The 20,614-nt window shown below is 43.9% G+C and overlaps 1 protein-coding gene across 3 annotated transcripts; it reads left to right on the plus strand.

The window, feature by feature from the left end:
- Window positions 1–7,334: 7,334 nt before the first annotated feature.
- On the plus strand, window positions 7,335–19,522 carry TGIF1 (TGFB induced factor homeobox 1). Of its 3 annotated transcripts, XM_040083271.2 has the most exons (5): window positions 7,335–7,429; window positions 7,826–8,003; window positions 8,450–9,065; window positions 15,822–16,048; window positions 17,378–19,522. In XM_040083271.2, exons 2-5 carry the CDS (start codon window positions 7,992–7,994, stop codon window positions 17,942–17,944), a joined length of 1,422 nt encoding a protein of 473 aa, XP_039939205.1. In that variant the 5' UTR covers window positions 7,335–7,429; window positions 7,826–7,991; the 3' UTR covers window positions 17,945–19,522. The 3 variants fall into 3 exon arrangements, with proteins under 3 accessions (XP_039939205.1, XP_039939224.1, XP_039939213.1); XM_040083290.2 differs by lacking the exons at window positions 7,335–7,429; window positions 7,826–8,003; window positions 8,450–9,065 and adding an exon at window positions 10,621–10,726 and having other exon boundaries at window positions 17,378–19,521; XM_040083279.2 differs by lacking the exons at window positions 7,335–7,429; window positions 7,826–8,003; window positions 8,450–9,065 and adding an exon at window positions 12,175–12,433 and having other exon boundaries at window positions 17,378–19,521.
- Window positions 19,523–20,614: the final 1,092 nt, after the last annotated feature.

The following is a 20,614-nucleotide window of genomic DNA, read 5'->3' on the forward strand; positions in this document are numbered from 1 at the left end:
TTCAAACATTTTCGTTTAACGTTTAAGGCTAAAAAAAGTTCTGTCTTCAAAGGGGAAGTTAGGTAGTTTTAAACTAGCATGATTTAAGAGTACAAATGCTAGCCAGAAGCTAGCAGCTTTCCTAGATTTTGTCGCTGCAGGCACACTTGCAAGAGACCGGAATAGATACCACAGGTAAGACAATTAGCACCTTGCAAAGTAGCAAACAACAGAAAGATTGAAAGTCATTCGAACCGGCTGTGGCCTTTTGTTACACTTGTCAGGATTAACCAGTTAATCAAGCAGTTCCACACTTGAGGTTTATCTCTGAGCAGCTCAAGTCAGGTAAATCACAAGACTGTTAGCATTCAATTCCAGCTCCTCAGGAGGCAAATAACCCCATCTGGACTGATCGCATTTTGTTACACTTCACGAGGGGCACAGAGGTGCAGTACGTATAGGAGATTCTAATATTTGCTGGTAGCAGGAAGGTATTTCTTAGTACACCTCTTAGCTGCAATGGAAGGAGGAAAACCTTAGATTTTTAGTATCTTAATATTTACCATACGCAGAGAGCAGAAAGCTCCATGCAGACGCAAAATGTCTGCACGACCAAAAAACAGCACGCATTCCCATTTCTCTGTGCTGCCCAAACCTCCAGGCTTGGGGTTTTAAAATCAAGCACTGATATCTGACTTATTTCCCACAGTACAAAAGGTACTGAGGGTGAAAGAGCAGAAGCCTCCATCCAGTTGATGTGATCCTCTGCAAAAAAACAATCAAAGCTTGATGAAATGACTTGTTAGGCTGTCCCTCTCTATCTCGTTGCCTCGTAATATTCACTCTTGGATGGGCCACATGCAGGTTCAGTGATCTTCCTGGGTGCCCTGAATCCTAACTGCGGGCAGGCACTCAGTCCTAAATCATCTCAACATTCATTTCCATGAAGGAGACTAAGGCCTCAGGCTATGGCTGGGATTTTACAGAAAGGTAGCAAACACCCAGTACCTGTCATTGGAAAAGCCTTATACAACTTCGGCAGTGAAAGGTCGTCTTTAGTCATCGTTCGATGACTTTTCACCCAGCTGAAAGCTGCTATCGCTTGCAAGACTGATGCGGTAATCCCTTATTCTACAAAATTTGTTCCTTTGGGCTGAGCCTCTCAAGCAGGCACTACATCCTTTCAATGCACAGAAATGCTCAGTAAATTACAACATTAACAGTTTACTTACATGTTCAATTGAGGAAGCTGTTCCATAAGGCTGTAAATTTGACTGGTCACTTAGAATCTCTCTAACACGTCCATAATGCTGCAAGAATGTTCTGTTTGCACTTAAAACCACAGAATGGTTTGGGTTGAAAGAAACTTCAGATATCATCTAGTTTCAACCCCCCCGCCACTCACAGGAACACCTTTCATTGTTCAGTGCCCCATTTAGCCTGTCTTTGAACACTTCCAGGGACAGGGAATCCACAGCTTCTTTGGGCAACCTGTTCCATGTCTTGCCACATACTGCAGAGCTTTTTCCTAATACCTAATCTAAAGTTGCTCTTTTTTTTTAGTTGAAAGCCACTACCCCCTCTTCTATCATTTCAAGTCCTTGTAAAAAGTCAATCTCCAGCTCTATAGTCGCGTTAATTTTAAACTGTGTAACACCAATGATGAATAAAACAGTAACAGCAACAAAAACAATCAAGTGGATGCAAAATCTATAGACATACAAATAAGACAACTTTGAAAACAAAGTTCTCAGAATATATTCAGAGCAGGTACAGCACAGACAGCAGTGTTTAACTTTTCTAAATTCAGTACACAGTGTTTAATAGTGGTCTGTTATAAAATTCTACTGGTTTCTAATCATTCTGTATCCTTCTCAATCTTAGTTGAACATGAGGTTATATAGCTGAACAGTTTTTTTCTGTACTATCATTCCTCATAAATAACACTCACATTTAAATTCTGCTAAAAAGGCATAGAAATCCTGCAGTCCCAGAAGGCACTCTTATTTCTGACATGAACCTTTCACCTTAATGACAGGAAATGGTGACTCTGTGTCTTTAGCAAAAACTTGCTATTTCCCAAAGGTTTAAGATGCGGTACCATTACTTCCTTAGTTCACAGGTATAACAAATATTCCAGGTTAGGTTTTTCCTCTAAACTAGTGATGTCGTTTATTCTTGTGCCAGATAATACTTAGTGCATATTTCATTCATTACCATCACTTTTTTTTTGTCCTTCTGGAAGTCAAATTTAACCTTGTCTTTTAAGGACAGAAATAACTTCAGAGACAAAGTTCCTGAAACAGAATTCTTAAAAAACAAAACAAACTTCAAATGTAGACTCAACCAAGCAAATATTTGGCTAGCCATAATGTCATTTCCTTTAGAGTAGACTACACTAAACAGAATGTAAGTGCCTAGATATAGCTATTATTCTTTTTAAAGTTGTTTTCTTCACAACTAATATTCTTCCTTAAAAAAAAAATCAGCTGCCAAGTGCAGATATTTCTTAGGCTTTGTTTTTGTTACTTTATACAGTGATGTTTTTACAGTTAGATATAGTTTGCTGACACACAGCCCTAAGTGGAGATTCTACAACTAAATACTAGACTGTCTAAGTCAGCTAAGCAAGGTCACTCTTGTTTTGGGTGTCCTGCGGTAAAAACAAGTTAGGCATCCCACAATTAAAACAAAACAAAACCTTAAAACTTTTTTTTTTTTTTTTTTTTGTCAGTCATACCTGATTTACCTGCTTGACTTCTTACAGATAAGCAAAACCCGATTGTGTAAACTGCATCCACAGTTTCGAATTTCAGGAAAGAGGGATCTGTTTCCTCTCATGCCCCAAGTTCTTGAGCTAAGCTGAGACTGTCAACGATAGATCATGCCATTTGTCATGCTGATCTTGTTATACTCACTCTTGTACTACTAAAGAAAACAGAGCCAGAGCACCCCCTCTTAGACAGGAGGACAAAGCAGTTATGAGACATGCCTGTTGGTAGACAGAAATTACAATTTCTGCATCACTGAAAGGAATACATGAGCTCTGTTCCTGTATTTCTAAGTTAAAACCTGAATGGGAAGACTGTAACTTCAAGCAAGGTAAAACCTACAATTCACTTTTTTTTTTTTTTTTTTTTTTTTTTAATCTTTAATTTTACACAGGGGTTTGTCTTCAAACTATGGAAACAAAACTACACTTACATTAATGCAAGTTTCACAAACCACTCCCCAGGAGAAGCTACACAAATTTTAGTCTCAGAGTGGAAGTGATTACACCCCTGTGTAGTCTCTGCACTGTCTTATAACTAACATCACTGAATATACTTAAATTGCCTGTACAACAATAATATTATTCTATTTCCATGTGCTTATGCACTAAAGACAGACATAAGAGAGGACCATGTGGAGATGAGGGAGCAAAGGGCTGGCACAGGGAATAGCTGAAGGGGGCCCCAGGGAGAGAGAAAGAGAGAGCTACATCCTGCCAGAGCAGCAATTGCTCCTCCTTGCCAGTAAGTGTCTGAAAACCCCAGTGGCAAGCACAGATCACTCCAGCAGCTGATCCTCGTCAGGAATCCTGAGTACTGCCCCTTACCTTGAGTCCATCCTAGAGTCCTTGCTGAGAACCAAAAGCTTGCAAAGATGATGCTGTAGCAGTCAGGAATCAGTATGATTTTACATAAAGAATTCCTGAGGTTTTTGCACTTGTTTGATCTTTGATAGCCACAAGAATGCACACAAAAAACATGTGAAAAGCGTGTTCAGGTTGTAGAGTCTATTATGCAGAAGTTCTGAAATCTTAGAATTGTCTTCATGACTTAGGTTTACTCTTTCTGCCCTTGCACAAAGGTAGCAAAGTGAGCTCTAATTGTGAGGGCGCAGCTGGTTGGCATAATTCATTCAGATTTCAGAAAGGTTTTTGACAGGGTTCCATGCTACTGGAAAACTAAGATACTGCTGCTAGGGAAAAAAAGCAAACATGGATGAATATCTGGCTGAGTAAGTGAATCAAAACGGTAAGATTAAATTCTAACTTTTTTTTTTTTTATTATGACAAAAGTGAGATACTTCTGCATCCTCTACTTAGTCCAGTGTTTTTTAACATAATAACTCTGACCAGTGTGAGAGGGAGAAACATGGGCAGGCAAAGAACAATGATGGAGTCAGCAGATACCAAAAATGTATTTGGGGAAAGAGATTTGTGAATAAGTTCAGTGTGACTTCTGTTACATGAGTGAACAATGCAATGACAAAAGATTCAGCACTGATATATGAAATCATGCAGAAGAGAAACTTCACACAAGCTATACAACCTCCAAAGCTGGCAGAGCCCTATGCTCAGTATGTAGCAGCAGCCAAAGATAAAGCCTAGCATGCTGGATTCCATATAAAAATAGATCAGGGAGTAAGTAAAATCAAATGCATATATATTTTAATTGGAGGCATAACCTTGCTTGCAATACTGCAAGCAGCAGAAGTCACCATTACTGAAAAACCCCAAACACAGTAGGATTAAAATATACTTGGGAGAAAAACAAGGCAATGAGCAAAGGTTGGGAGTAATTCTCATAGGAAAAGAATGAGAAATTTTCTGTCAAAACAGTCATGGTGAAAGATATAAAATAATGAATGGTACCAAAACAGGATTCTTTTCCTTTCTTTTTCTCTCAAAGCATAAAAGGATATTAAATGAAATAGGTAAGGGGAAAAAAAAAAAAAAAAAAAAAAAAAGCAATGCATTTTTTGTGTAATTCACAACTCAACATGCTTTTCTGCCACTCAAATGCCATTACAGAACTTTATGCTACAAAGATATTAAACTTGTATACCAGTGTAAAGACTATACAGCTAGGTCAGTAATTAACTCTGAAGTTCTACTAAACTATTCCTCCAGTTATTGTATTGAACTATTAAATATTTGGATGGGATATTTTTGGGGAAATATTACCTCACATCTGCCTTCTGTAGCCTCTCTTCTCCTCTGATACACTGAAACTACTCAGTGTCACAGGCTAGAAAAGGTGAAGGTTAGCTGTGACCTACAGTAGGGATTTCTGTTTTTCTATGGGCAGATTTATTCACCTGTTGCATTGTTTTACTCTTAACGCCATAGGCATGACCTGCTAAATTTTGTGCTAATCAATTCTGTTCTGACTACAATTTAATAAATTCTATCACAAATATTTCAATAGCATCTGAGCATCAATGGACTTATTTTCATAACAACCTCGTGGCAGGAGTTGAGTAAAATTAGTAAATAAATGGGAAACTGAAATAAAAAGACCAAGATAACAAATGTCCACAAGCTTGATTTGCCTAGGTCCTGATTTCCCAGAGTACTTCCTTTGATAGTTTCTATGCCCAGAACATTGCCTTGGAGACTTCAGCAGTCAGGCAAACATAGTCCCAGCACCTCGAAGCAAAGCACTTGCAAAGTAAGAAACATCCAATGAGTTGTGCAAGGTATTGCACGTGGCAATGTGACAGGACAGAAACCTGTGCACACCACCGCAGAAAACTGATAAACCTATGAGGTTGGACAAGCATGGAGTAATTAAAAATCTAGCCCCTCCAGTTTAATTTCTCTCCCTTTTTGGAATCCAGTTTTACAAACACAGCGTGTCTGTGCAGATGGGTCCAGACAGAGCTGAACTTGTTCCGACTAAACCAAGCTGTTCCAGCCTGTTGGCACAGATGTATCTTCATGCACGTGTACACCACCACCTACCCCAGGAGCTGCACAGATGCCAAAGCTGCTCAGCGTGAAGCAGTTTGAACTGCTTGTGAGATACAACTAACAGTGCTGATGCAGCTCTAGCAGATTAAGCAACTCTAAAAACACAGCCTCACAAACACATGAAGGAAAAATAAAAACTGCAGAAAGCTACATACTGCCTTCCATACCTTCTGCTTGCAGGCAGTTAACACTAATACACATGATCATCTTACAGGCCACCAGGCTATTTGCTACAAAACCAAGCTGATCTATCCATTAGATTTGAGCTCAGGCAAATCACCTGTGCTCCTTTTAGATACAGCCTTGTTTCAGGTGTGTTGAAGTTTTACCGGAGGTTTTCTTCCACTGCACTAGTTTTTTGCAAACTTTAGCCGATTACCACCTGCAACGTATCAGGAGTCTTCAAGTGGTAAAGGCAGCCAAAAATTGTGGACAAACATGAGATATCGCCCCAGGCAACAACTGCACCGTGAGCTCCACAAATCCACTTTCAGTCTTTCCCATTGGTCCCAGCTATGGGTGTACCCCTCCATACTCGCATCCATGAAAGAACTTGTTTAAAAACAATGCCTCTCCATGCATTTTATACCACAGGAGCTGGGAATGAACACCCACCGGTCCATGGCCTGCTCTTACTAGCTAAAAAGCTGCCACATAAAGTCGAAATTTATCTTTTCCTAGAAAGGCTGTTTCTAAAGATCGGGGGGAAAAAAAAAAAAAAAAAAAAAAAAAAAAAAAAAAAAAAAAAAAAAAAGTAACTCGAGTCCAGTGTGAAAATAAAACTTTTTTCCTCCTTACGAAAATGACCTTGTCAAAGAAGAAAAACAAAAGAAAACAAACCAACTTAAACAAACCTCTAAGGAAAAAAAAAAAAAAAAAGAAAAAAAGAAAAAATAGGGAAAGAGCTAGTTTCACAGATTCCACAGATTTGCCTGCGGTCCCAAGGACAATGAGCAGGCGTGAGGCGGCTCTGGCGGCGCTGAGAAAGGGAAATCTCTTCGAACCCTTGACGTATTTTTTGTTAACTTCCCATAATTGCTTTTTTGGCATGACCATTGCCCCGACGCTCGGCTCGGAACAAGCAGTTCGAAGAGCCAGCCCTCACAGCTGGGAAGCGGGGCTTTTCCACAACAAAAACAAGACAGTAAAAGCCAAAATAAAGCCATACGGCGGCGTGCTCGCACAACCCCCGCCTCCGAGCCACCAGTCCCTCGGGGGCACGGCTCGGGTGAAAAGGCCGGCCCCGGGCGAGCCTGACGCCGCGCCGGGCGGCAGCACCGAGCTGCGGCACCCCCTGGGCACAGCCTGGAGCGGCTCGGCGGGAATGCGGCGGGAAGGGCGGGCGGAGGGCGCTCGGCCGGCGGGCAATGGCCCGGATCGCGCTGCCGCCGGCGGGACCTCGTACCGCGCCGCACAAGCTCCCGCCTGGCGCGGCGCCGTCAGTCAGTCAGTCAGTCAGTCAGTGTGTCAGTCAGTGCGCCGTGCCCGGCCCGCCTCGCTGACCTACAGCCGGACGCGCCGCCTGGCGCAAGGGTCACCCATCCCGGGGCGAACCTCCGGGCCCGCAGAGCGGCCGACACCGAGTCCTCGGTTCGCTGACGTGACGCACCAGCTGCCCCCCGCCCCGCACGCACACACACATCCCACGTTCGGCATGTAACAGCTGTTTTATCTCCCGCTGTAATTACGACACATAAAAATAGTTACAAGGTACTTGGGGAGGGCTTGCTGCTGCAACGCTGTTGCTTTTCCCTTGTGCAGTGAATGCGGATTTGCGCGGACGCCCGCACAGCCGGGGGGGGGGGGGTATAGGGGTGGTGGGGAGGGAACCATCCCCGCTCTGCCGTAGGAATCCATTATTTCATCAGCCGTTTCAGGCGCCTGCTGCTCGCTGCCCGCGCCTGCCCGGCCGGGAACAGCCCCGCACGTGCCGGTGCGGGAGTGACACAAACACGTTCCCGTGGAATAAGGGCACGCCGCACTCCGCGGCCAGGCGGCTTCTTTACACACCGAAACCTCCGCCCGTGACACTTCGGACCGCGGCTGGGCGTTCAGCACTTTTTATTTTTTTTTATTTTTTTTTTTTTCTCCCCCTGGTTTTGTCAGGGAGGCTGCGGGGGAGCGCCGGGACCCGCCGCCAAGGCCGCCCGTGCCCGGGGAGAGCTCTCCACCTCGCCAAGAAAGCTGTGAGCGAGCTGCGGGCGAGTGTCACGTTTCCCATCCCGGAGGAAAAGAAACTGTTGCTGCTGCAGAGCGTGCTCGCCCGACAGGGATGAGTCAAGCTGTGAGACTTCTCTCTTTTACAGCGGCGATCATGTGCCGCAGCAAAATCTACCAGGCTGGGGGCGGGGGGGGGGGGGGAAGAGTCGAGGGGGAGAAAAGCCACCTTTCACGAACTGATGTAAAAATAACCGCAGAAACGGGGCTCGCCTTCCCCGCGGGGGTGGGTGGGGGTGTGTGTGGCCAGCGCCGGCCAGGCGGGGCTCCTTCAGCACCGCAGGGGATGGGGGGAGCAGCCCCCGCCGACCGGGCCGCTCGGCAGTCGGGAGGGGGGCGCCGGTCTTTGGAGGGCTCCTTTCCTTCCCCTGCCGTACGCACTCTCCTTTCTTCTCCTCTATTCACGCGAAGGAGTGGGTGGTTCGTCCGGCAGCAACAGGAGGAGGCTAGTCAAGGGCAGCTGTCAAAATCTCCCCCCCACCTTCCCCCCCCTCTTCCTTCTCCTCCTTCCAGTTTAATGATCAAACGTCTGCCTGGAAGAAAGGCGAGGGAGCGGGAGGCACGGAGAGCTCCCCCCGCCGCTGCTGCTGTGTGTGCATGAGCGAGCGGGTACAAGCGGACACCCCCCCGTTCCGGCCGGTCCCTCCCCTCCCGTCTGACAGAGCCTCAACACCCAGGAGGGGGAGGGAGGAGAGAGGAGGAGGAGGAGGCAGCCGCCGCGAGTGCCAGTGCAGCGCACGGTTACTCTCCCGTACTCACTGCGGGGAGGTGGGGGAGGGCGGGCGCTGTGTACCTTTCTCTCCCGTGCCTTTCCTCACTTTAACAGGCCGGGGCCAATCGCCAGCAGAAGGGAACAAAGGGAAGGGGGGAGGGAAGCCCACCCCGGCCGCACCAGAAAGCCCCCGGGGGAGGCAGAGCCCAGCGGCTCCCGCTGACAGCAGCGCGGCCGCGGATCGGGCGCCTGGCTCCGCTACGGTGTTTCTTCTTTCTCCATCGACCTTCTTCTCCTCCTCCTCGCCGAGCTTAAAGGGGGAAAGCAGCGTCCGGCGAAGGGAGAGAAACTTGGGTCGGTGCGTGGGGTGTCCGGCGATCGGCTCGGTCCTCGCGATCAAGATGAAAAGTAAAAAAGGTAGTTGTGATGGGGTGCCGGGACAAAGCGGGGTGCCCCGCGCCCCTACCCGGGGTGGAAAGGGGAAGGGGGGGCTGTCGCTAAGCCAGCCGGAGTCCCTTTACCTTCTCGGCCTTTTGTCCCCCGTGTCCCCCCTACACCCCCTGGCTTGTATCCCGTGGAAGATTGCAGTGGATGCTCCGCTCCCAGACAAAACATGCGGGGCTGTTGTTTGGAAGCGGCCGCCTCTCTGCGCCGCTGGCTCCCTGTCAAAAACATGTCCAGCCGTTCGCCTCGTGTCCTCCGCCAACTTTTGTTCTCGCCCCCTCCGTCGAGCCTCTTCCCCCTGCCCTCCCGTAAAACACTTTTTAACGCTTTTCCGCACCGAGCCCCACCGTCCCCGGGAGGGGGACGAGGGTGCGGGTGGTTTTCCCAACTTGGGGCGAGGAAAGCTGGGCCGTCCGGCAACTCTTTGTTCGCGGGGACGGCAGCGTGGGAGGGGGGGGGCATCGGCGGGAGGGCTTCGAACCCCTCCGCGCCCTCGACCGCCTTGTTTGGCTGAAAGTTGAACCCTTTTCTACCCCTTTTATCCCTTAAAACGGAGGGCACGAAAAACAAGGTCCAAAAGTTTTGACGCAGGGCCACAAGGAGGAAGAGTTAACCCCCGGTGCCTCCCCCCATAACCATAAGACTGTTTGACTTTTCTTTGTGTCCGCCTCCAGACGGACAAACTTTACAGTTACTGCATCGTTACTCATCGCGCTCGTGGTGCTTTTAAGTGCCTTTAAATTAGCGCTCGGCCACAAAGGCGCCGAGCGTGCTTTGGGATCTAACGCTCCTGCGCTGGCTGGGAAGAACTTCATAGCAAAGCAGTGTCTGTTCAGTTGCGATTTGCCAGTCGGTGGTGTGGCTGAAGGGTGTTTTGCATTCAAAGACCATTAAATGCTCCGAAGTGGAGGGTTAGAGGGGAGCAGTGCGCATGTTCACTACTCCAGAGAGTTGTGCTGTTTTCCCCTTACTATGCATTCCTGCGGCTCCGTAGTAAAGCAGCCTCTCTCATTGTTAATACCCTTGGAGCAATTAATGCATATGTAGTTCGTGAAATCACTGGGCTGCTGCAGACATGGTGTGTACTAATATGGTTTGTAGCCCTCGTCAGAAGTTTTTTTTTGGACATGCCACTCGGCTAAGAGGAGCGCACACAAAGGGAACTGAGCCACAAAGGCGAAGTTTAAAGAGCAGGCAGGGTGGTGTTGAGGAGCGCAGCGTCCCGCGGGAGCGGAGTGCGGCTCCATCCCAGCCACAGCCGGAGCTGCGCGCCGAGCTCAGCCCCCTGTGCCCAGAGACAGCGCTGGCTTTTAAATGTTTCAGGCATCTTAGGCAGGTTGAGATTGTTCACCCTATTGGAAGCAGTTGGTGGTTTGTTTCTCCCCCCCCCCCCCCCTCCCCTTTTATAGTTTCGCTGAATTAATTTAGCCCAGTTATTTTTAGGACATTCCTATGCTGCCTATTTGCACAGCAGTGGTGAGCTGGTTTCCTGTCTGCTGTTGCTTCCATTGTTCAGACTTCTCTCCCCGAGGGCAGCTGCTGGTTGGTGAAATACCAAACTCCCTGCACTTTCAACTGTTGTTCTTGCCACCCCCGAAATAAATGCGTGTGGAAAACGCTGACGTAGTTTCTAGGTATGCAAAGTGTAGGGCTTTGTGTGTAAGAGCGTGTGTGTGTGTGTGTGTGTGTGTAAGCTCTGCTTTGAGGATTGCAAATCCTGGGCTGAAACAATGAAAGGTGACAGGCGGGAGGGAGAACTTTTGAGAGGGGCCATGGGCCTGGGGTTTGCGAGGCACAAATTAAAAGGTGAGGAGACAAAGGCGGAAACTTTTTAAAAGATGTTAGGGCTAGGGTGCCTTTGTTTTAATAAAGGTTGGGCTTGTACTTATTTGTGACCTCCTGGCATCTGAAGCTCATTCAAGAAGTTTCAAAGAGTGACTTTGTTACAGATTTCTTGCTTGCGCTCCTAGAAAAATCCCGTTTAGAGGAAAAAAAAAGTATGGTACAGCCAAGTCTAGTTGCTTTAGAAGTACAAGTTGTAAACTAGAAAGGAAAACAAATAGGCTGGTTCCTCAATTATGAAACTCATTCAGAGGAAAGAGTTCTTGTTTTTTTGTTTTTTACTGTGGAAATTCCCTTCTGTATCCTTGTAGTTTTTTTGCTACTTATGAATAATTTTAAACTAATGCATTTTTGTTGTTGATTTTTAAATTCGCATTATATTTTAGTAGGGTTTTGGGGTTTTTTTTGTATTTGTGCTGAGTTTTAATTTTTGTATGTGTGTGTGATGCTGTATTTTTGTTGACTAGTTTTGTTGAGGTCTTTTTTTTTTTTTTTTTTTTTTTTTTTTCCACCAGCAGACTCTGGATTTAAACCTCAGGACTCTTCTATGGATAGTTTCACTTATAAATAATGTGATAGCAATCAGACGGAACCTACTTGGCTTGTTAATTAGCTGATTTGGAACACAGTCCCGAAAAAACACAGGCATGTGCTCAAGTTTATACATGTGAAGAATCTTACTGAACTTGGTTACAACAGGATCAGGGGCTTAGATTGGAGCTGGTTCTGTTTATCAGTGCTCATTAAAAAAACCAAAAAAACAAAAAACAACAAACCACCAAAAAACCAAAACGACCTCACTTAAGAAATTCAGAGAACCCTAAGGGGTGGGAGTTTTTCTTTAAGGTGATTTTTGTCCCTCCCTTCTCTGGAGGGCAGAGATTGTTCCTTGTGGTATACTTTGTCCTCTTTTGAATAACAATTGGCTTCTGCCACTTCCTCTGTGAAGCTCTTCCTCGACACAATGGGATAGTTGTTTTCTTTTGGTGCCTTTTTTTTTTAATTTATTTTTTTTCCCCTCATAGCCTAAATTTTTCGTTTGCTTAACTTCCATTTTATTTGTCTCAGCCTCTCTAAATACTTTGTCCTCCCCCCCAAAGTATTTCAGCATACCTTTTTAAGTGGCAGTAGTTTGTTTTGAAATCAGCTTTAGTCATCACTGTTCTTTCACTCAAGTTGTTTCAAGCTGTTAACTAACGTTTGGGTGTTGAGCCCAGACTGCAGATCCTAGGTGTAATCTTCCCTGAGCTGATTACTGGGAGGGCCTGTAAAGTCTTTGGGCTGTGATACAATTCAGCTGTGCATTCAATCATGGATATGACTTCAGCTGGGAAGCCAGGAGGATAAAGTAATTTATGAAGAAGGGATGCTGATCATATCATTAATAGCATGGACTACTCTTTTAAGTGGAGATGTGGAAGTGAAGGAATGGGATTTTGTGTTGTTTCTCAGACCTCTCTGCAGATGAACTTCTCCAGCTTTTAGTTCTGTAAAAGCAGGTTTGGTTGGTTGGTTTTTTTTTTTGTGTTGTTGTTTGGATTAAATGTATTTAGGAGGAGACATAAAATAGCCTGGCCCTAGCCTGCTTTTAATACAAACTAAATTAGTAGGTCAGCTGGGGCTACTCATCGTGTCCCCAGGCCTTTATTCTGGGTGTAAATAACAGTAAGCCAATGGTCCAGTCATGGAGCGTGGCCAGGAGCCTTTTCAGTTGGGCCCTGTTAAAACAGGAAACCAGCAGCGAATAGGCTGATTACTAACAAGACGGAAAAACAAAGCTGGGTTGTAATCAGCAGGAATGCTTTAATGAAAACAGAGCCTTGACAGCAACAATGTGGCTCCTGCTCGAGTAAAAAATATCAGCTGGGGTAGTGCGAGATTTCTAGCCATGACTTCCTGTTGCTGCTAGCTCTGTGCTGCGCCAGAGAGATCTGCCACGAGTTCAGAGGGCCGATCAGCTATTTAAATGAGCTCATTTAAATGAGCAGAAGTCTTACTACACTGGGTTTCCTGCTTAACCAAAACCTGCTTTGTGTCACTAACTTACTGTGTCAATTAACGTGACACACTGAGCCAGTGGGTCAAAGGGCTGGCTCTGCTGGTGACTCATTTCTTGTTAGGTAGGTTACGGTTAGTCAGATGGCAACTTTTACTTTAGCAAAAATCTTGTTTGAAAAGGGAGAAATGTTTTTATACTGCTGGCTTGCAGACAGTATCCTGTCACTTTCTTTTTTTTTTTTTTTTTTTTTTTTTTTTTTTTTTTTTTTTTTTTTTTCAGCGAAAGAAAAAGCAACAGTTCTAGGAGAAGTTTTGCTGTTAGTCAGTTTTCTGCAAGTCAGAGAGGTGTCCATGGAGTCTTTTAATTGTGTGGTAGATCCTGGAAATGTCACCGGGTCACCTCAGATTGGGCGGTGTGTAATCTGGAGGACTTTTTGTAATGCCATGTAAATATTGCTTGCAAACCAGTAGACATCCAACTTTTTCATAGTAGTTCCTCCTTCCCTCTTGTTTCCAGTGCTTGCTGTTTGCCTCTCCCTCTTTTCCAAGGTCTTGCCTTACTGCCCATTATATTTAAAAACAAACAAAAAACCCAGCCCAGTGAAGTGCTGCAACAGTTCTGGTTTCTGACAAACAAGAGCAGGGCACTTCAAAACACTGTCTGAATAGCATGGGCTAGTTTTAGCTAGTTTTTAAATTCAATTTAAAAGGGCTGAGCTGCTTTGCAGAGCCATCCTGTGGTCTCTGCACGATCTTTGTTCCCAGAAATGTTCCTCATGGCTCCAGGAGCCCATGGTGCAAGGCATGTTCTCAGGTCAGGTTGCAAAGCATTTGACAGCGCTTTTCCATGAAGCTATGACAAAGTGGTTTGCTTGGAATCATTGTAAAGCAAACTTTTGACATACTTTCTACATGAATTAAGAAACTGTTTACATAATTTGGAGTTTATCTTGTGTTGGTTATTTAAATATTGTCCTATTGTTTCTGTTCCATGACTGGATAATTTATGTAGCTAATCATCAGATGAAAAATTTGGTATGTCACTTTGGTGCTTGTTGGTTGCATAAATCAGCAATTGGGAGGATGAAAACAATACCAAGTAAGTGATTGAAGTAACTTTCCCAGACAGATTGCAGATTGATCACCCTGTTGGGAATGCTTGCATATCAAAACTCTGCATTTCAAACTGGACAACTTAAACTAAATTTAGGGATGTCGGAGCTGTTCATAAATACGGGAAGGAAAGAATAATTTACCGTGTCAGCTTTGGCTGAAGTTTGGAAGTGTGAGGAAAGGTCCTTCTCTGTTTCTCTCCCTACCCTCCTGCCAAGTGTTAAGGAAATCATGCATGCCTTCTCTTTCTTTCTGTGGTGGTGGGAGCTTTGGTGGCTGGTTGGTTGTTTTTTGTTTGTTTGTTTTTTAAAGGGCATTACTTCCTTCTGTGCCTTTACTTACGGATATAACATAGTTTTATATAGTTTAGTATTTTCATGGGTACACTTCTTGTTGTTTAGGGCTTACTTTATTTCCTTAATTTTTTTTTTTTTTTTTAATTATAGGTGGTTGCCCACAGAAAATTTTACTTTTGACATTTAGTTGGCTTTACTGTTAAGGTTTTTTGTTTTGGTGTTACAAGTGAACAAGTTTCTTCCTTTTCACTCCCTCACTCCCCAGTCTAAGTTCAAAGACACAAATATTAAGGGTTTGTTTTCCTTCTGTAGTTTCTGAAACTGCTTCTGAAAGCCAGTGTAAATTCATTTGAAATCAATATTAATTTGTACTAGTTGAACATGGGTAGCATCTTATTTGGACTTGCATATAGTTTGTAATATTCCTAAAATTCTGGTGAGTTTAAAGTATGGTTTTCTTTGTGTTTTACAGAATTAGTGACTAGTGTATCCTACCAAAGGAGTAGAATTGTAGCATTCCTAACTACTCGTTTTTTTGATTTACATTCCATAGCTTCATGTTACTTCATGTTACTAGTAGCGTGGTGTACATATACAAAGGGATAATCAGATTTTGAAATCTGTTCCTTCCTTTGTGTTGGAGGAGGAAGGTATGCAGTTAACTTGTAAATTCGGAGCCCTTAAGTAAGCATAGCACAGAACACATGTTTCCAGGGATAAAAAATGGATGAAAACCACAAAATTGAAAAAATAGTCAGGATAAAAACTGGAGTATTTATATGATCATGGTTCTTTGATACAGAATGCAATTAAATGAGAGTCTGTTTCCTGATAAACTGTTGAACTCTTAGGCACCTGGGTTCTTCCCTTCTTCTGCAAGCTTTTTCCTTCATAAGTGAAAATCTCCTTAGGGGTGGTGACAAACACATTCCCCCCCCCCCCCCCCCTTTTTTTTTTTTTTCCCCATTAATTTTTCTGAATAGATATCATTATTCATTTATAAAATCTACAACCTATCCCTCCCAGGAGGGGAGCATCAGGATGTTAAGAAATAATTAAATAACCTATTGCTTGAGTTGGGGTGTTTTAAGTTCCTGCTTGTTGACCTTTTGCCCAGCCACTGGATAGTTATCCTTGAAAAAAAGTGCTGGACGCATACCTTAGCGAGGAAACTTGGACAATATTCTCATTAGATAGAAGCTATCTGATAACGGGCAGCAGATAAAAGGTTGCCAGGGGAACGAGAAAATGAAGGTTTGCAGAGAAGGATTCCTTTAGGAATGGATCATTGGTGCTACTTTTTGTTCAGCTGACAGAACAGCTACAGCATGACAAGTTAACGCTGCAGGACGAGTCTCCCATACAAGGGGCTGTAACAGTAAAGACAGTTAATGTGGTATAAAATGTCTGTGCCATACAGCGCCGGAGCCAAGCAGTTAACGGATTTAGGAGGCTGATTGTTCCTGTCTTACAATTGCAGGTGTAGTTGCAATATCAGGCAGTGAAACGGAGGATGATGACACTATGGATGTCCCACTGGATCTTTCCTCATCTGCTGGCTCAGGCAAACGGCGGAGACGTGGCAACCTGCCCAAGGAATCTGTGCAGATTCTTCGGGACTGGCTCTACGAGCACCGATACAATGCTTATCCTTCAGAGCAAGAAAAAGCGCTGTTATCCCGACAAACACACCTTTCCACACTACAGGTATTAAAAAAAGTACTTCTCCCTTCTAAAGGACCTGTTTTCTGTTTTAATTCACCCGTGGTCTAGTCATGAATACAAATGTTTACACTGCATGTGAGATTTCCTTTTTTTATTGCTGCTCTTCTGCTCATGGCACTCATAAGGAGGGAGAGAGACTGACAGTGATTTTTGTTTACTGTATTGTAAAATTATTTTTCTGGGAGAACAGACAGTCATGAATTGAAGCATGCATGCTAATTTTTTGTGGAAACGTGCTCCAAAAGACATAAAGTGTCTGTACAAGGTAATTTATTGTGAGAAGAAGGTATTTATTTGTCAACAGAGATTTTATGGTGATAGATGTGCTGCTTAACGTGTAACTCTTCACTTCTAAAACGTCAACTTGAGGCTCGTTCCAGTAGAACATGGACATATATAATTATGTGTATGATCACTGCCATTAAAATCAGTGGAACAACCTATAAGGGATAGAGCTACTTAAGGGTGTTAGTACAGGTGGGGTGAGGTATTTGTGTGATTATTTTGGATTCTTATCCTGGGATGCCACTGGCATCTGTGAGGTCCGTTGGACGCATCATTCTCATCTTCTGTGATTATCTTTGGTGGAATAGCTTTGCTCATTGCTGCATCCCCTGTCACAGGAAGGTGGCTGCACGAGCACCTGGGTAACACTGGGTTTGCTTCTGGGGGCTGCTAAATAGAGAGAGCACTCCTGTGGAATCCTGGGCTTTATTTTTCCTTATTAGTTCGTTCATTAGTGCAAATTTCATAACTGGCTATGGAATAAAATTTTCTTAATGCAACACTATAAAGAAGACTTCCTTTATGTAGTAAAGAGAAAAAAGACGTTAAACTATAAACTATCCTGTATTGCCCAGGAAACTGGTTGATATTTAAACAAGGACAAACTTAAATGAGGTAATTCATGTTATGTCTGTCGACACAGTCAGTTGAACAAGGAAAATCAGTAACTATTTGTGGGAGGAGTGGCTCTCTTCAGAGAGAAAAGGTTTTCCTGTTGTTAATTAACCTAAGCTAGGGAACAATAGCCAATAGGTTAATGTGTGTGCACAGAGTTAAAAACTAAACCCCTACTTTGGACTTCAGGTGTCCCGGGGCTTTCTGTAACCGGAGCAGGGAGTTGGTGCTAGATCACTGGGACAAGGGAAGGGCCTGTGCCAGGCGTGTCAGAACTTGTCAGTAGGCCTCTTATTTTGTTGTGCAGTGAAGGAAACTGCTTGGAGGGATACATTAATCTAACCATCCGCTCTAGCGGCACATAGTTGGGAACGAATGAAGGTAGAAATTAAGATGTCATTATATCCCCAGGTCTGCAACTGGTTTATCAATGCACGCCGCAGGCTGTTACCTGACATGCTGAGGAAGGATGGCAAAGACCCAAATCAGTTCACTATCTCGCGGCGAGGGACCAAGCTTCCCGAGGGCGGCCTGGTGGAGTCTGCCATCAGCACAAAGAACTACATTCCCCTGCTGGAGGAGACCGCCTTCCTTCCCGCTGCCACACCGCTCGGCAAGACTGTGTCCTCTTCCAAGCCGGCTTCCCCGGGATCGGTCCTGGCTCGGCCGTCGGTGATTTGCCACACGACTGTGACTGCGTTGAAAGATGCCCCTTTCCACTTTTGCCAGCCAGCTGATGTAGGCCAGACCACGGACCTGCAGCAGCCCCCGGCTGGTGGCTTCACAGATAACCCCCTCTCCTGCCATGAGGACGCATCCAAACTGGGACCTGGCGCAAACACACAAAGTGGGCTCTTTAACACTCCTCCTCCAACACCACCAGACCTTAACCAGGATTTTAGTGGATTTCAGCTTCTGGTGGATGTGGCACTCAAAAGGGCGGCAGAGATGGAGTTGCAGGCGAAACTTATGGCCTAAATCCCCTTCCTTCTCCTTCCCCGTTTTGTTTTACCAGGCAGGGATCTAACAGCCGTGTGGTTATTGCCACCCACACGATATCAAAAGACTTCACTGCATTATTATTATTTTTTTTATTAATCTTATTTGCACAAGGGGATTGCTGAAATGAAGCTTCCTGTCACTGAGATGGTCTTCAGTGGAATACGGTCATTCCAAGAATTATAAACTTAAAGCTACTGTAGAAAGAAAGGATTGTGTGTTTTGTTGGGGTTTTTTTTAATGTTTTCTTTGTAGATTTTTCATAATGTGAGATGTTTCCCAAGATCATGTGATTTGTTTTGTTTCTTTTCAGACTGTGCAATATCTAGTAATGATATAGAGTCTTCTTATCATTCCCATGTGGAACGGAATATACCGACATGCTGTCTAAATTTTCAATTTTTTTAACAATACAAACTTTGGATGATCATGCTTTTTTCCCATAATATAATAAAATATTTTCTTTAAAAGCGATGCATACAGAGTATTTTGTTGAATACAAGTTTTGCAGAACACATGAATTACCCTTGAAATAAATGGAAGTGAGAAATATTTTTGCACTCATACTGACTTTCTTTGGTTTAGAGAGCCATGCTAGCAGTTGTTGTTAACCTGATGTTCAAAAGAATGCTGAAAATTGGGCCAGAAGTACATGATTATGTTCTGCTATATTAAGATTTTTTAAGGGGCCAAAGGGAGTTATGTAGGCAATTCTGACTAAATTTCAGAGGAAAAACCTTGGGCCCCTCTAAAAGAGTTCCAGCTCTTGGCTCCTTGGAATATTTTAGGGCTGGAAAATTTGATGGCCCATGGGGAAGATCTGAAAATAAAAGGAAGAGGCCAGAAGAGAGGCTAGGACAAGTGTTCTTTGTAGATCTTTGTGATGCAGCTTCTAGACATGACTGGTGACAAATTTTGATAGGGGAGGGCAAGGGCATCTAATCTTACTTGAACTAGCAATGACAAGGTTTTTACTCAGTAATTCTAGTAGACTGAAATAAAGTAGGCTGTATTGCATTGAAATCTGAGTTCTGGGAGCCAGGTCTTTGTGAGGTACTTTAACAGGTGGTTGGCTAAGATTTAGAAGAGATCCCTGTTGTATTGGGGTGTATTTTTTGCCAACAGAATCTAAGTTACCTTTCAGAAAAGGACTTTGCTATCAAAATGACTTATTACTGAAATACATGAAGACTTGCAGCTCACATTTCCACTTACTTGAATGTCAGTCGCCCACCCTTATCCTTCCAACAGCAGTGAAATAAGAGACCTCCAGGGTAAAAAATTGGTTCTGGCTAATCTTTAAAAACAAACCAGTTGTCTGGAAGGTTGGGGGAGGGCTTTGAGGAGCAGGACACTTGGTGAATTTAAGGATATGACTGAGTAGAAGGAAGATTACAGTACTCTGCCCACTATTCTGTTTTGCTATGGCCTTTATAATTTTCTAATGTCAGAAATACTCTGACCTCTGGAGTACTCCTTGAAATTCTTCTGAACTTGCGCCATTCTTGAACCTTCAGGTTTAAAATCAAAATGGCAAACAGTAAACACTGCCTTATTTATGACTCCATCAGCTTTGGTGACACAGTCATCCTAATATACTGTATGAATATAGAATTATTTTAAAAAAATAATTTGGAAATAAAGCTGGAAAATAATTTTGAACATAGAGATGGCTGTATACTCTGTTTTCAAGGAATTGCAGGTGGGTACAGAAGAGCCTTGCATAGTGTCTGTCGGGACATGCTGTACTTCATACTTCTGAGCTAGTTTACCTGGGATACCTGTGTATGTTTTGTTTGGGGGTTTTATGACTAATTGTAAAATGAAGGTGTACTTTTTTGTAACTGAGGTTCATGTTGAGGGAAGACTTGGATAATAGACATGGTTTTGTGGAACGTGATTTATCTTAAGGGGTGCTACATACCCAAAGTGGCGGATCATCTTTGATAAAGGTTTGGAAGATGCCTTGTCCTTTCCTGCTCTTGCAGGAAGGAACTTTATTGCAACACTTCTTACACCCATGCTTCAAGCACTAATGAAAGAAAAACAGCCTCATAAATGTTTGCATTGTTTGATTTGAATTGCTCGACATTTTCCTCTTTTGTTTCCTTTTTTTTTAAAGCAGTTTGCTGGTGTGCTGTGGGATAAAGAAAAAGTGGGGCACTCAGATCATTAAAGGGCATTTTCAGAGATCTTCACTCCTCATTACTTTGCCTTTTATAATAAAGAAAGTCAGCAAGTTTAGAAAGAAAAAAAAAACCAACACACTTTGCTGGTTGAGCTGACCGGTTCTGTAATTTCACTATAGCAGCTGCAGTACTGAAAATGAAAATCGAATGAGGAAGAAAGCTGTTGCCATTCAGTTTAACAGTTTTTATTGAAAGTAAAAGCCTGTGGTCTCTGCTGTTTTCATTTACTATTATGCCACACAAAGTGGTATTAGTGTAAATGACCACCCAAGTCCTGCTTGTGTGATGAGCGCTGCATTTCCATTTTGCTGACTGACTTACCTTGGGAACTTCACTTGTGACCGGTTTTGCTTGAGGCCAGTTATATAGTTCTCAAATTATTACTTGTGTTAAGGTTACACCTAGAATTTCGGCTGTAGTTGTAAGTCAGATGGTTGTGGCTGAGTAGCACCTGACACCA

Source organism: Hirundo rustica, chromosome 1 (genome assembly GCF_015227805.2).
Source record: "Hirundo rustica isolate bHirRus1 chromosome 1, bHirRus1.pri.v3, whole genome shotgun sequence".
NCBI classification, from domain to species: Eukaryota; Metazoa; Chordata; class Aves; order Passeriformes; family Hirundinidae; genus Hirundo; species Hirundo rustica.